This window comes from Magallana gigas, chromosome 7 (genome assembly GCF_963853765.1).
Source record: "Magallana gigas chromosome 7, xbMagGiga1.1, whole genome shotgun sequence".
NCBI lineage: Eukaryota > Metazoa > Mollusca > Bivalvia > Ostreida > Ostreidae > Magallana > Magallana gigas.
In genome coordinates, this window is record NC_088859.1 from 46,696,569 (window position 1) to 46,713,770 (window position 17,202).

A 17,202-nucleotide genomic window follows, 5' to 3' on the forward strand; every position below is an offset into this window, starting at 1 on the left:
AACATGTCTTTCTAGTAATAAGACCATCATCTATGATATTCAATTGTTCATATCATATAAATATTACTTATCTAATTTAAGGTTTAAGTTTTTAAAATATTGAACTTGATATTTCCATTATATTTAGATAGGGTTTTTCCACCAAATGAAATATATGTGTTCTAAATCAATAAGTGTTTCACGCTTTGTCAATGTTTTTAATCAATAAAATGAATGTACTCAGAACTCAGAAAAGTGTAAAGAAAATAGACATAATTTATTTGTACTTATATTTTGTTGAATGAACTCAACAATAAAACGGCAAAAAATCCCTACAAGAACAGTTGCTCGCGATAAACTACTCATCGCAAGAGGCTACCTTTACTTCCTAGTTTGTAATAATTTTTCACTGAATGAATCTTGTCTATTTTTGGTAGAACGAATTTAGAAATTGACACTCAATGTGTAATTAATACATAAGGCGTTTACTGCCAGGGAAAATATAATAAAATGATGCACATAAACTATGATAAAGGAATCTATAAAATACCCTCAGTGTACAATTTCTTTACAGTAATTTGGGGATTTGGACTACTCTAACTTTGTTCACCAAACAAACCTGATATGGTACAGTAGTGTGTGATGGTTTCTTTCATTTGAACATTTTCTGGTATGCCATATTGTCTGACATCACACTTGCTGATGAATTGAACGTACAAACTATATCATAATTATTTGCATGAATATGTATAATTTATTCAAGGTGACAAAAACACAGTGACATTTTATCATATACACATACGAAAGCATATGCTTTTTTTTCTTCCTAATTATACCTAATTATATACGACATATATTAAAATTTATCATAGTCATCAGCCAGTGAGCATCGTGAAACAGAAAAATCTGAATTGTCAATATCTTTAATATTATATGTCTGTTGGACACTAATTGTTGGGTTTTGTTGTTGTTTTTTTGTTGGGTTTTTTTTGTTGTTTTTTTTTATTATTTCAGTCAAAAATATGTATCAATATACAGAACATGTAAGATCTAAGTAATAATGTTTAACGAAGAACCCACTATTGGTACTCAGATTGCACTAAGATAAAAATCATATGAGTTCCTAATGCGCAAACTATACTTCACTTTGTACTTTATGAAAATGTCACTTGTTTCTTTTATACGAGTGCATTCCTTTTAAATTAGTCGATACATATGGCTGAGTCTTTCTTAAGAAACACGTTGTTTTTGACCAGCCTGTAGTCATGGCTACACATTTGGAGCTTTCGTAAAAACTGCAATCATCATTGTTTTACAAAAATACTTAAAACATGTTATATTTGAAGAGTGTTTCTTGTAAGTAAAATTGTAAGTAGTAATCAAGCCGCTGTGAATCTGTCAAAGACACTTCCTGCTCTTCTACCATCTAGCTTCTATTTTTTTTTCCAAATAAACATGGTAAGTTAGGATATAACAACTCTCTCTCTCTCTCTCTCTCTCTCTCTCTCTCTCTCTTCGACATTTTTATTTTCATACCCCGCTTTTATCAAATTAATGACGCCGCTTTTATCAAATTAATGACTAGAGACTGCGTTTTATTGCCAACCAATATGATTTTAGTAGTATTTTATTCAAGACTTGATATCTTCTTCTCCTTTGCGGAATTTTGATGCATGAGTTTAATCATAATTGCTTACCTGAACATTTCTTGACATTACTGTACTGCCACAGGCGTTGAAATACTTACTTGTCCTCGAGGTTTGTGTGTTTGCTGCCTTTGGCGGACTTTCTGATCTCTTTCTGGATAAAGAATGGGAAGAATTTAAGCGGATCTACAGTAAAACCTATACAAAACAAGAAGAAAACAGAAGGTTTAAGAATGTTTTTTATTACAGAATATAATAGTATCTATTCAAGTAAGGCATAAAGCTTGGAATAGTATTGAATATCATACAATCTATAAAAATATATATAATATATATAATCTGATCAACACGTTAGAGCATACGTGTGAAGTATCTGTAAACTCGTATAAAATTTTGCATGTCAGTGAAATACATCTAAGTTAAAGGTTTCTTTTGACATGTGCTTTTATCGAAGAAATTATCCTGATTCATCACCTTTAATCATTCATACTAGGAAATCCATCTGGCTGAAGAATATAGACATCATCAATAAACACAATATTAAGGCGGACATGGGTTATCATAGCTATAGACTGGGCATGAACAAGTTTGGGGACATGGTACGTATATCAAGCGATTTAATAAATGTGATTTATTGTATCAAAATTTTGAAAAAAATATTTCTTATCCATAATTGCACATTGTTTTGCCTATTTGACTTATTTACGTCTTATCCAGCATGCTATCTATCATAATCAAACACTTTTCTGCTGAGTTGAGAAACTACATGTATTTCAAAGTGTAATGAGCCACCTTAATTAAGTATAACATGACAAGAAAAAAACAAATTTATCCTGTTCCCCATATTTTATTCGCTTGTCCCTTTTTCTTCGGCTTCGATATAAACCTCACACTATTTCACGGTTTGAAGTATTTTGCTGAAGGGGTCGCATTTTTCAAATCTTAAACTTATTCCGTCCTCTTGCTCTAAAATGCTAAAAAAAAAAATTATAAAATTTTACGTCAAGATAAATAATTATATAAACATGAAGACTTTTCAATAATACTATCGGTCATGAGCTTCGTATACTAAGGAGTAACTATATACCATTGAGCTGGTGTCGAAGAACTGATGAGGGTATGAATATTTACGAGCGGTGTTCGTCTTGAAATTATAGAACAATTTAATATATACATTAAACAATTAAAACTGATTCGGCCTCTTGGCCAGAAATTTATACACTTTATAGCATGATAGACGACTTTCAAATTAAGGAAAGTTACTACCCGTTTTTCTGCTGGCAGTCAGTGAATCAACAGGTACCATTGAATGTAAGAGTGATAAATGTTAATATATTTATATTGCTCAATAGATGAGTAACGAAGTCACTTCACCCATGAATGGATCTAGAAGATTCCCTATGCTCAATAGCAGCACGTTTCTTACCCCAAGCAATTTAAGACTGCCAAACGCTGTCAACTGGACAAAAGAGGGTTATGTGACCCCCGTAAAAGATCAGGTTCCTTTGTTCTTGTTTGAAATACCTTTATTTCTTATAATGTCTGAAAGTTATTTGATACGGAGTGAAGTTTTATTATCATTTTCAGCATGTTCTTTTTGATAAGTAAATTGTATTTTATATAAAATGAATGGTTAAAACTTTATTTTTAAGGAATTTAAATTTGAAATTAAATAAAAATACTCGAATAAATATTAAGTTACTTTCTCATTATATAGGGTTTTTGTCTATCCTGCTGGGCTTTTGCAGCCACTGGGGGATTAGAAGGGCAACATTTTCGAAAAACAAAGAAATTAGTCCGCCTTTCAGAACAGAATTTGGTCGACTGTAGCAAAGGTTTATATTATGGAAGATGAGATACTCTTTTCACCGGTTGATTGATTCATTTAACCATTTCTTGCATTCATCAAATGACACATTGCTGTCAATAACCTAATCTAATGCTAAGGTAAAAATATGTTTAGAAAACCTGGGATGTACAGCTGGAACTCCTGAAAATGCTTTAAACTATATTGCAAGAAATGGAGGACTTGACAAAGAGGTATCATATCCTTATGTTGGAAAGGTACGAAGAACAATTCTGTCTCCTGACTTTGTGAATGTCACATTTTAAAACATGGGTTAAGGCATCTGATTATTTTAATTTATGTTTCATGAACAATCAAGAATGGGAGGTGTAGATTTCGGCCAACAGAAGTCGGTGCCAACTGTCAGGGAATTGTCCACGTCCCTGCAGGGGATGAGTTGAGTCTTCAGAAAGCAGTAGGTAGTATTGGTCCAATAGTAGTGAGTTTGGACGCCAGTAAAAGGTCGTTTAAACAATACAGGAATGGAGTGTATGACGACAAAGCATGTAGTAAAAAGCTGATCACCCATTATGCTTTGATTGTTGGATACGGAGAATTTCAAAACAAAAAATACTGGCTCCTAAAGAACAGGTAATTATTTAGTCATTATAGGCTCTTAAATCATTTTAAACTCTTAATGATAATGTTTACTAATATTAAAAGTATTGAAGTAATTTAATTTGTTTTGTTTTCTTTGACGTTTAATTAAAAACATTTTTGAACTTCTGATCTGAAGGAAGGTTTATTTTGTCTGTGTTAAAGAGGTTCGCACCATAGGTATTGGGTAGACATTCTGGGTCACTTCTAGTCTAAAATTTCTGCACCACATATTATTCTAGTAGTATATTTATATTTGCAATGCCAAATAAACTATATTAAATAAAATTGTTTTTAAAAAATTACATTTTTAAAGAGGTTAATAAGTGACTATATTTTGTTGCAGAAGGTTTTTAAGAAGGAAATGAACTATATTAATTTTCATAACTCACTGGTTTTAGAGTACTGAACATTACTTTAGCTTCCTAATTTTCACCGCAGACCAAACTTCTCCATAGTTTTTGTATTACGATATATTCATGATATTCCGAAAAACATACCTTAACAATATTTGATATTTCTATCGATATATTTTGGCATATTTAGTTAAAATTTCATAGAAGTTAAGAAAAAATTAAATTTTAGCCTAAAATTAGCTTATTTCATGCTATATCTCAATTTTTTTTAAATGTGACCCCTATTTGTTTTACTTTTAAATGAAACATTAAATGTATATCTATTTGTATGCAAAGTTTTGGAAAGATGACATTACTATATTTTTTTATTTGCGTTATAATTTGATTACTCCAAAATTTTGTAACATCCGTTGTTGTGTTTATTGTGTACTGGCCTTTGAAGCCATCAGTAAAACAAGAATTTTTAACTTTGACTTAGATTCTACTTTTATATCACTACATGTGTTCAACTTCATACTGTATTAAAATCATAACTAAATAATTGTTCAAACTATAAATATTTGTTTGATTTTTTCAAATTATCAATTTCAATGTCAAATTTTAGCAAAAATTTCAGGATAATTATCATTTCTGTTTTAGTGGCATGTGACATGGGTCACAAATAAAATAAAATTTTGTGAACATTTAGCCCCCCCCCCCTCTTTATATCTAAGTGGTTTTTGGATGATTGACATTACTTTTATTTCAGGAGCCAACCTCCTTAAGCTCATTTTAGTTGCGACTCTAAAACATTACTGAAGTTTAACTGTAGCATCGTACCAGGAAGCAGGCTACCAACACAAAAGTCAAACTTGTTTGGTTTGTATTGTTATTGTTTTGTTGTTCTTGGTTGATTAATGCAGTTTTATTTTGTAGTTGGGGGACCTCTTGGGGAATGGACGGCTATATGATGTTAGCTCGAAATCAAGACAACATGTGTGGAATAGCAAACCAAGCTATATACCCGTCTGTATAGGACATTGGCAATATCAACAAATCAACATTATAACTCAATACACAAATTCAAAAATGGAAAATATTACGACTGTTAACGAGAGAAATATGGAGTGTTGTCATTTGTTTAAATTGGTTTCTTTCATTCTTTCAGTTGATTAAAATGCTTAATAATCGTTTCAATTCAAACTTGTATGGTTGTTTTGTATTCTTTTCCATATTTTAATTATAATTGAAATATATTAATAAAGAATGTACTAGTTTGTAAATAGTTTTCCCTCTATTTTTCAAATTTAAATCCCAAATGAAACTTTCCAAACTACCGAGCAAAAGTAAAAATCAAAATACCAAATTCCAAAACATTTCATTATTTCGTAATACATAAAGCTAAAAAACATTTTTAAATAAAACAACAATTTGTTGTTTTCTTTCCGAAATCTATAATCAACAAATTATCGGTTTAGGTGGAAGAACACATCATCACAAAATGGCTGACATCTGGTCGAAACGACATTTTGTTTTATTAAAAGGATTTTATCGAGGACAAAATTAAACCTACTCCATAGCTGAGTAGATAGAGTGCCGAGCATATAATTTGGCATACGGAGTTTGAATCCCGCAGGGGCTTTTGTTGATAATTACTGAATTGAAACTATTAAGTATTAATTCTTTATCGCAAATATTTCGCCTTTTTGACATATGTACAGTTTATTCATCATTATATCTTTCATAATCAAATATTTACCTCTCCCACTGTCTTTGCCTGTGATAACACTAAGTATGATTTTGTACTATACAAACCATAACTTCAAACGACGTACAATTGGGGCGCCAGTAGGGTTTGTTTATTCATGTTTAAGTATTTAATCGTACAATTTCTCGACCTCGGAGCTTATTCTGAAACATTCACGAAAACTCGTACTTTATTTCTCAAACAAGCAGAAAGCAAGGCATGTAAATGGTATACTGATGATGTGGTTTTTAAGTGTCCGATTAAATGAAACCAAGCAAAATATAATCAATAACAGGGCAATATGGTGAGGTTGTGGTTAAAAAAAAACAATTTAATAAAACATTTGTTTATATTGTTGGCCTCTCTTTTTCATTAGATAAGAGTTTTAGATAACAGTGTCTGTATAGCAAAGAGCTTCCATCAAAGCTCATTGATTTTAATACTATATACTAGTATAAATATCATGTTTATTTTTTATTCTATTTTCGCAAAAATTAATTAAAATACGTAATTCTATAAACGCTATTACCGATCGATCCTATATAAACCTGGAAACCAAATTAATTTACGTATTTTAATTAATTAATATCAACAATTTTCGCGTCTTTTATTCATTTTAGCCGCATTCTAAAATAATGAAAGCTACCCCAATATATTTTGATCATTTAAAAATGACAATTTTTTAAAAAAGATACTAAAGAGCGCTGCAAAAGTTTCGAAAACTTTTCTTCAAGTGGATGCTGGAGATATTTCATATAGAAATTAGCATCTTATGCAGTTTGTCATTATCCCTTTAAAAAAGTTTTTGTTTTAGTTTTTACCAAAGTTGGTTCTTATCAAGTTAATATACTTTGTCACACTGTGTAAGGGGGGACAGAGAAGCAAAGAGAGCAGAATAAAAAGGAAGTTTTAAAGGTAAACAAACATAGGATCATTCAGTTTTTTATTAATAAATGTCAATGTACAGGAGTACAGAAGGTGACAAATATTCTGGTTAATGCATTTCTTTCCAAAAAGCTAATTAAAAGCATACTTATAGTCAGATTTAGATGAAAGTATCTATTTCTAGTATCAGTTGACCGATTTATCATTTTTGACGATCAATGTTAAATCCCTAGATCTCCGTTTTGTTAAGAATTAGTTTATATCTCAACCTTATTATCTTTAAAACTACTGTTTCATATGGACCAAAGTTGATACAGAAGATAAATTTGGCTTATATACAATATATCCTATATATATATTGATAAAATCCATCGCTTATGCAAACCTTATTTATTTTTCCCTAAATGGATGTTGGGATTTTACCGGATACTACGTAAATACTGTACTGTAGCTTGTCGTGATATTTTTGTAAGCTTTTGTATAATACATTCCATTATTTGAAAGATTCTTACTGAGAATAGTTACTAAGAGCCATGGCAGTAAATATTTATTTTTCTTGACACACACTATTTACAACGGAATCAATACCCCATTAATATGGAACGCCATAGCTGCCTTAAGGTCAATTTCATATTATATGAATTGGTATTTCATTTATATGCAATAGTAATATCATTATATGCAGTGCTAACATCATTATATCCGGTGCTAACATCATTATATACTGTTATTTCACCATTATATTCAGGGATAAAATCTTAATATTAAGTGGTAACATCATTACGTTATGTCGTAAGATCATTATGTGCAGTGGTTTATTCATTATATGCTATGAATAAATCTTTATATGATATGATAAACTCATTTCATACAGAGCTAAACTCATAATGAACTATTGTTCAATCGTTATGTTATATGGTACACTCTTCATGTGCAGTTGCAAAATCCTTTTATGCAGTGCAACTTCTTGACATTAGGTGATAAGTTCATTATATGCAGTACAAACATCATGTTATGGTGTATAAAAACCATTGTGTATGGTGGTAAAACCTTTATGTATTGTGGTGAAAGCTTTACATGCAACTGTAAATCCTTTATATGATGTGACAATTTTATAATGTGCCGTTGTTGAGTCATTATATAATGAGGTCAGTTCTTTACATGATGTGATCATTTCATTATATGGATTGGTAACTTCTTTATATGCAGTCGTAACTCTTTATGATGAGGTTGTAAACTGGTTCTCGCTGAAAAGTTTTAATGGGGAGGAGGTCCAGTTTTATTTTAAAAGATATGCCGCGTTCATTGTGACGATGCACATTTCCTGGTCAACTTGTCGTTTGTTTTGAAGAGAAAGAGAGAGAGACTAAGAGAGTTTATCTGTCCTTTAACATCGATATCATAATATCAATTATTGAACCCATTGTGTGTGAAAAATCAAATATATTATTAGAGAGTATGATTTTAATTTAAGCGTTAAAGAAATTACAAAAAATGAAGCAATCAAATTCGAAAGACCTTTGTTTCAATGTACTAGGTAGAGGCTACTCCTCGCTGATCAATGCCTCCAACACAAAAGGAAAAGACAGATTTTCATTCATAGACATAAATAAAAGTTCGTTTTCATTTTTTTTTTTAATTAATTTGATTTTTAAGAAATAATAAAGAAATTGGTTGGTCTTAACCTCTTTTAATGGTTGTTTCATCCACTGTATAAAATTTAAGCTCACCGGGCATGTATTTTAGTATTTTAAATCCTACAAAGAAGGTGTTGCAGTTCCTGTGCTATTTTCCATAAAGCTGTTGCAGATATCTTCATATCATTTTTATAAAACCATTTTATACGCGGATCCAGAAATTGTTTCGGGGGAGGGGGGAGGGGGGTGGTGGTGCGATGAAAACTGAAGTTTGCCGAAGGAGTGGGGAAGGTGGGTTCGAGGCAAATTTTTGTTAATTTCATGGAAATTTAAGAAATTGGAATTTTTCTGGGGCCGGGTCCTCCCCGCGACCCACCCCTACCCCTGTTCAAGACCCCAATGCATTAAACAAATTGTAGAATGGTTACACTGAAAACTGTGACTGGTTTTATTGCATATCTGATTTTTGTTTCAAAGAGACATATTTTTAAAAATTAAACTTCGAAAAAAAAAACCTCCGAAGTTAAAAAACGGTGTTTTAAATCTTCGCAAATTTCATCATGTCTAGTATAGCCGATTGGTTACGCAGGATGGCCGAATAATCACTGAGACTAACTGCTTGGTATTTTTATACCCCCGTTCCGAAGGAGTGGGTGTATACTGTTCTACCCTTGTGTCTGTCTGTCCGTCCGTAACAAAAATTTCTGTCGCATTTATCTCAGCAACTATTTATCGCAGATGCTTGAAATTTTTACACAGTGTTTGTTAAGGCATGCCATATCGTGGGATATATTTTTGTACCAATCGGACGTCAACTTCCTGTTCAATGACGACTTTGCTTATTTTTTAACCAAAATTTTCAAACAAATTTCGTCAAAGATTTCTCAGCAACTATTTATCGCAGATGCTTAAAATTTTTACACAGTATTTGTATAGGCATGCTCCATCATGAGATGTATTTTTGTACCAATCAAACGTCAACTTCCTGTTAGAGACGACTTTGTTTATTTTTAGCCAAAATTTTCAAACAAAATTTTGTAAAAGAATTCTCAGCAACTGTTTATCGCAGATGCTTGAAATTTTTACACAGTATTTGTATAGGCATGCCATATCGTGGGATATATTTTTGTACCAATCGGACATCAATTTTTTGTTTAATGAGTTCTTTGTTTATTTTTAGCCAAAATTTTTCAAACAAATTTCTGTCAAAGATTTTTCAGCAACTATTTATCGCCGATGGTTCAAACACACTATCTGTTTAGGCATGCCCTATTGTGGGATATATTTCTGTACCAATCGGACGCCAGCTTTCTATTAAATGTCGACTTTGCTTATTTTGCATATTCACACCAGAGCGGGGGTATCAATAGTGAGCATTGGCTCACAGATATCTTGTTTAAATTAAATTAATTTTTGATCGCACGAAAAGGTAATACCCCTATTCCGATGGTTTTAAAAATAATTAATGTCCGGATAAATAAGTTTCAAAACGCTTGTCATTCTATTATTTTACATGTGTGCTGATTTTCTTCAACGTTTCCGACTTTGTTCACATTATAAATATGAATTGTAATCACTTGCTGCTGAACGAGGAGTTTTAAAACAAAGTAAATCATTTTAATCGATAAATTTAATGTATCTTTTTGTAAAATATGTCGTTTTCAAAATATATGTACATATTGTTCGACATCGTTAAAAGCAAGCCTTGCAATTATTTATGAATCAGCAAAATACGGATAAGTTTGTTCCAAGCGCCACGGTTTATATGGATGCTATTAAAATTATTTTAAATAACAATCAAGAACAAAGTAACTCAATTTAAACGTTTTTGAATAGACAGAATTAGATTAATTAATTAAGCTCCGAAGAATTACATGTATATTTAAAACAAGATAGCAAGTTTAAATCAAATTGTTCTATGTTAATATCAAGTTACATAGTGGTGATCTACCTAACTGTATGCGCGGATCTAGAAGCAGAGGGGGGAGGGTATTAAATTTCTACACAAAGTACAATCATTTTTTGAAATTTCATTTACTTTTAAAATCAAACGCGTACTCTACTAAACATTCATTCGATTTATCACACATCGATGTATCAAGAACAGAGAAACTCTCTCTCTCTCTCTCTCTCTCTCTCTCTCTCTCTCTCTCTCTCGAGAGAGAGAGAGAGAGAGAGAGAGAGAGAGAGAGAGAGAGAGAGAGAGAGAGAGAGAGAGAGAGAGAGAGAGAGAGAGAGAGAGAGAGAGAGAGAGAGATGTGCATCGTCACAATGAACGCGGCATCTTTTTCAAAATAAAACTGGACCTCCTCCCCATTAAAACTTTTCAGCGAAAACCAGTTTACAACCTCATCATAAAGAGTTACGACTGCATATAAAGAAGTTACCAATCCATATAACGAAATGATCACATCATGTAAAGAACTAACCTCATTATATAATGACTCAACAACGGCACATTATAAAATTGTCACATCATATAAAGGATTTACAGTTGCATGTAAAGCTTTCACCACAATACATAAAGGTTTTACCACCATACATAATGGTTTTAATACACCATAACATGATGTTAGTACTGCATATAATGAACTTATCACCTAATGTCAAGAAGTTGCACTGCATAAAAGGATTTTGCAACTGCACATGAAGAGTGTACCATATAACATAACGATTGAACAATAGTTCATTATGAGTTTAGCTCTGTATGAAATGAGTTTATCATATCATATAAAGATTCATTCATAGCATATAATGAATAAACCACTGCACATAATGATCTTACGACATAACGTACTGATATTACCACTTCATATAAAGATTTTACCCCTGAATATAATGGCGAAATTACAGTATATAATGATGTTAGCACTGCATATAATGATGTTACCACAGCATATAATGATATTACTATTGCATATAAAAGATATACCAATTCATTTAATATGAAATCAACCTTAAGGCAGCTATGGCGTTCCATACATTAACGCATTAAAGAAAATTTTGTGGCAAAAAACGCAGCCACTGGTTATCTTATATACCTGACATTTTACCTTTTTTTAACATACTAGTATATAGATCTCGATGGAGTTTGAGGGGAAACATAACCGATGCCTACAGTTGACCAAGGCTATAGGCGTTCGTCTATTGTTTATTTTGCATTTTCTACTGGCTTTATCAAGGGTTATAACAATATTAAATGTACCAAAACCGTGGATGTTTTCTATTGGCGCTCTGCTTTTGATCCTAGAAGGTTTACATGCTGTTTTTCGAAGAAATGGCTTGGAGCACAAGTGGTAAGTTTTCGTTTTAGATTTGAAAACGTTATTAACAACACCACCAAAGGATCACAACGTGAATCTTATACAGTGGATTTTTATCCATTTTTGTAAACATATCAACATCACATATCAGTATATATAACTATCATTTGAGGTATGGTGCGATGTTTTAGGAGAGAGAGAGAGAGAGAGAGAGAGAGAGAGAGAGAGAGAGAGTATCATTACTTTTGAAAATACTAAATCCAGAGTAAGTCTCGTCTATTTATTTTGGGTATTATTTTTTTTTTTTTTCTTTTCGAATTTCTTTTAAGAAATAGATTAGACATATAGGTTGACAAATATACAATACTTGGAAATAGTTCTTTTTTTTCTTGAATAAGAAATAGCAAGAAGGTTATATTTTTAAAATTCTTGATTGAAACTGTTGGAGCTTGTTCTCGTTTGGCACTCTGAAGTCGATTCATTATTAAAACACACTCAAAAACTTGTCCTATTTGGTTTTTGCCCGCAGAAACAAAATCATGCATGCTGGATTAAATTTTCATAGAAGAATTTTGATTGCTTTACTTTACTTTGTGCATAGTATTCAACTGACTGCTTTAAATATTTCTTACATAATCCGAGGTTTTTATTCTTTCAAAACATTAATAATACGAATATATTCCATTCTAATCATGCATGCTGAATTAAATTTTCATAGAATTTTGATTGCTTTACTTTTTACAAGTGTGTGCATAGTATTCAACTGACTGCTTTAAATATTTCTTACATAATCCGAGGTTTTTAAGGCATTTAAAACATTAATAATACGAATATATTCCATTTTAATTATTCTAACCTTTGAAATTTCACAGAAAATAGAATCACACTTTATTATATGTACATCCTCTCTGAAAAAAAAACATCGGTAAACGTTGGGCAATCAAATCAAAACAATAATTTCTCATATACAGTTTCTTCAATGTTAAAACTAATTAATAATAAAAATCGTCATAAAACAGATGATGTACTAAGACCTCAAACTAAATCTATTTGCCGGCGGCAATTGAAAAGTGCTTTTAATAAATTATGATCAATTTGAATATCGGAATCGGAAACACCAAAGTTAAATCACTTTAACACTTGTTTGAATAAGGTCAACTGTTTATTTCCTATATTAAACCAAAAGTCTTAGAGAATTTCAACAGTCACTGAAATATCTAATGCATTTTTATGGAACCTTTACAATTTTCAAAGAGGTAGTTATTAACCATGAGTATAACATCCAACAACAGATCAAATTGTTCAATTGTAAACTTACTTTGTCAGATTTCTAATGACTGATTAAAAACATTACCTTGCCATAGATAGTGTACACCACGTCTCCACAATAACTGTTTCTGTGGATGCCTTTATTGAGAATCAATTGATACTACTGTTGAACATAATTTTCATATTTCATATAATCATTGATGTTCTCGTAGCGTATCTGTTTGAGTAATATTCAATGTCAATTTCAGGATGTCTTTAGCGACGCTTCTATTCATCATGCTTGACATAGGTCCAATTTGGATCATGGAGCTTAACAAGGCAGATCGGACCACAGGTAGAATGTCTGACACTAACAATGATACACAGGTAAACACAAACATTACATAGCTGTTTTTGAAAACATTATTTTTTGTATACTTGCTTGCTCAATAAGAAATATCGTTCAGATTTATGATTTCGAGAGAATAAAAAATGAAAAAAGAAAATACCTTTTATTTGACAAATACAAATTTTCCATTTTAAAGCGATGACAACATGTAAGATCATATTAACGGCATTATTTAAGTTTATCATTTTAAGCGTCCTAGATGATTAATCCCTTTTACATTGAAACACCATTTCAGCGTTTGAGAATCTTTCTCGTGCTCACGCTCACGCAAAACATTCTCCATAACTCGTGTGATTTGTAGAAAACAGTGACCTCGTGGTTTCCAACTGCTAAACTGCGCTTACTTTTGAACATTATATGTAAAATCTTAACATAGTTTTAAACGAAAATATTCAATTACATATCCATATTAATGTCGATGCTAAAAACAGAATTATTCTGGTTTAACTGTTTATTAAAATCAAATTTTGTTACAGAATTTTCCACTGACAAACTTTATTCAGCTTGATGACAACGTTTTTGTTTACGCAATAGAACAGAGTTTTCTATTAGTCATCATTGTCGGTAGATGGATACTTCCAAAGGGTCAGATGTCACGTGACAAACTATCTAATTTGTTGCTGGTTATGATCGGCAAAGCTTGTGACATAACAGATTTCTTCACGCTGTTCTCACACAAGAACGTAGCACTTGACAGAACCTTCACATATGTTGTCCTCGTGGTGTGGAGTCTTGGTGTGTTTCAGTTCCCGATCTCCTTCACAGAGTCAAGAGACAACAACCTTGTCATTAGTATCCATAAAGACAGACAGTATATGAAGGTGGTTGTACGAACCCTGAACCTGTGCTTCAAAACGGAAATTTGGAGCATTTTGGCGTCAATCTCCATGCAGGAGCTCCCATTTTTGATTTGTCGTTGCTATGCCATCGGTGCTCTAGGAATAGTTGACGATACTATCATTTTCTTTTTATTCAAAAACTCGTTGATAATATCCATGTACCTGTATCGCCTTGTTTCTCTTTGTCTTGAGGCAGATCCTGGTGAGAACAGTTGTGCGAGTACAACAGTTGAGAAATTAGAAATCAAGGAAAGAGATGGAATCGTTACAGCACATGAAAGAGAGGATTTTAGAAAGAAGATATCATTTGACCTTTCAGCAAACAGTCCACCCGATGTACCTCTACAAATGCAGAAACCAATGAAAGTATCTAAAAATACAGTTGACACTTTAGTGAAAGTTGATTGACAGAATAGGAGGAATTATAACATTTCCTGAAAATGTTTATTATTCAGACCCTACCAGTTATTCGAAAACTATAATATATAGTTTATTTTAAAAATGCATAATATGCTGATTTCATATTTAGTTTCATTGCGTATATACATGTAATACCACAATATGGATTATACTGATATATGTTTTCTGTGACATAGTTATATATTTTATTTAAAAATATTAAAGAAACGAGAAACAGAGGGGGAGATATTGCACTCCTTTGCTGTGATACATAGTCTTATCAGCGAATTCGCACACAGATTAAAAGTATGCTCACATTCAGTCCACTTAAAGCTCTACTCAAATTTAAACAAATTAAAAATCTAAATATTATTTGCTTTTAAAGAAAAAAAAGATCGCAAAGGAAAATACAGATTATAGAAATTACAAATAATGAGTCCCTAAAATGTTTTGTCTGCTGTTTTAACAATTGTAAATGTGATTACTTCTATCCTTCCTGTACCGAATATGATGATTAAATACCGGGTATGTAGTCAAATGCATGCAACATCTTAAACAGTACGGATTGCTATTTCTTGCATTAAAAGGTGCAAGTTTGAAATAATTGTAGAATCCAAAATGATACATCAGTCCCTTCTAAGGAGAGAGGAAATGTTTGATTGTTTCGCTCACCTGAGCTGAAACCTCAAGTGAGCTTTTCTAATCATCTTCTGTCTGTAAATTTTTTACACTTCCGACTTCTTTGCCAGAACCACTGAGCCTCTTTTTCAAATGGAGATGTTTAAGAATTCATAAAATTTTGTTAGGAGGTATCAAAACTCAGAAAATTGTTTAATTTGTAAGAAAGCATCCTGAAATAGAGTATATTCAAGTTTATCCCGGAGGATAGGGTTAAGCCACAATTGAGGGTCAACATTTTACATAGGAATATATAGAGAAAAATCTTTTTTAAAGAATAATCTTCTCAAAACGTCATTGAAAAACAAAAAACCAGAACTGGATTTTTTTACACTGCGTAATAGAAACATTCTGCGGCCAACAAGTACAGCCAACTCTGTCTTTTTCGAAGAAAAACCAGTGATTAAAATCTATTTCAAACTCTAGAAATCAGCAGTTGGTCTTTTGCAAATGCAAACCTTTGTAAAATAACTGAAAAAAAAACAAAGTTGAATTTCAAAGAAACCATTTTCTGGTTCAAAGAAAGAGAGCTAAATGCAAATTTACTTTCCTCATTGGTAACACAGGTTTTTAAATGCATGATGAAGATTAATCGTCTTATATAGGTTCCCTGTAATATCTCATAATCAAGGTACATTAAGATGATCTTCGTGTATAAACTTTGTGGGGGAATCTAGAAAGGTTTACCTAAAAATGTGACCTAAGTAATTAAGATTGACATGGATAAAATTTTAGCGATTTGTATCTTTTTCAATCAAAATCAGGAACTTTTTCCAAGAGATCAAAAAACTTCTTTTTTCTTACAGAGGATTAAAGGGGACATACAAATCCGAATGATGAAAGTCACCCGAGCACAAACTCTTTGGAGTTATCTTATAGACTTCGCATGCAGCTGAGCTTAGATCTTTATAGTTCAAGGATTGCTTCAGATTTAGTTTATCAAAGAAATTGATCGAAACTCATTTTATTACGTAACAATCTTATTTTTACAAATAAAAAAGAAACCGATGTCCTCCTTCTGTTTTCCTTTGCTTTGAATTTTTTTATACATCAAACTTGGATGTTATAAATAGGATCGAATGCTGCACAATAGGATCGAATGCTGCACAATAGGATCGAATGCTGCACAATAGGATGTTGATACAAAGGCTTTTTACAGGTGTGCTAACAAGTAGACAAATGTTTATGAAATATATTATCAGTGGATTTCGTGGGAATCATACAACGATTTTCGATCTCAATGAATATTAGCCTTCCGATAATGCTTACTGGATTAATTGAATATTGATTTAAACAAAGGAATCTCAATCTCACAAAGCATGTCCCTATTTGACAAATGTAATGTATTTTAAGAGTGATATAGATCTGTGTTCGGTTAATAGTGGAGGTTTATCTGGCGACCTTGATTGCAGTGGTTGGACTTTAAATAAGCAATAAAATATGCATTTTTATCAAATAATGCTCGAATTTAAATGCTTAACAATATGCACATTTGTCTCTTCAAAGAAAAGTTTAGTAGAAGGTTTCACTAACGGAAAGTTTTTGACCCGTGGTTTTTTCTTTATGCGCACATATATCATTATAATTTAGTATTGCGGTAATTTGAATCCTCTCATTTTATTCTAAATAAGTCAAATGATTTTCCATTATTAGTGTATTCCTTAAAGACACGTTAAAGAACTATATATGATATT

At 31.7% G+C, this 17,202-nt stretch overlaps 2 protein-coding genes across 2 annotated transcripts; both read left to right on the plus strand.

Moving 5' to 3' along the window:
• Window positions 1–587: 587 nt before the first annotated feature.
• LOC105345949 (cathepsin K) lies at window positions 588–5,600 on the plus strand. Its single transcript, XM_066066229.1, has 8 exons — window positions 588–606; window positions 1,711–1,850; window positions 2,119–2,224; window positions 2,978–3,124; window positions 3,343–3,460; window positions 3,589–3,689; window positions 3,791–4,062; window positions 5,340–5,600. Exons 1-8 carry the CDS (start codon window positions 604–606, stop codon window positions 5,437–5,439), a joined length of 987 nt encoding a protein of 328 aa, XP_065922301.1. The 5' UTR covers window positions 588–603; the 3' UTR covers window positions 5,440–5,600.
• A 6,089-nt stretch (window positions 5,601–11,689) lies between these two features.
• On the plus strand, window positions 11,690–15,016 carry LOC117684512 (transmembrane protein 26-like). Its single transcript, XM_066067813.1, has 3 exons — window positions 11,690–11,968; window positions 13,453–13,570; window positions 14,069–15,016. The coding sequence occupies exons 1-3, from the start codon at window positions 11,757–11,759 to the stop codon at window positions 14,837–14,839; spliced, it is 1,101 nt and encodes a 366-aa protein (XP_065923885.1). The 5' UTR covers window positions 11,690–11,756; the 3' UTR covers window positions 14,840–15,016.
• The last annotated feature ends 2,186 nt before the right edge of the window (window positions 15,017–17,202 follow it).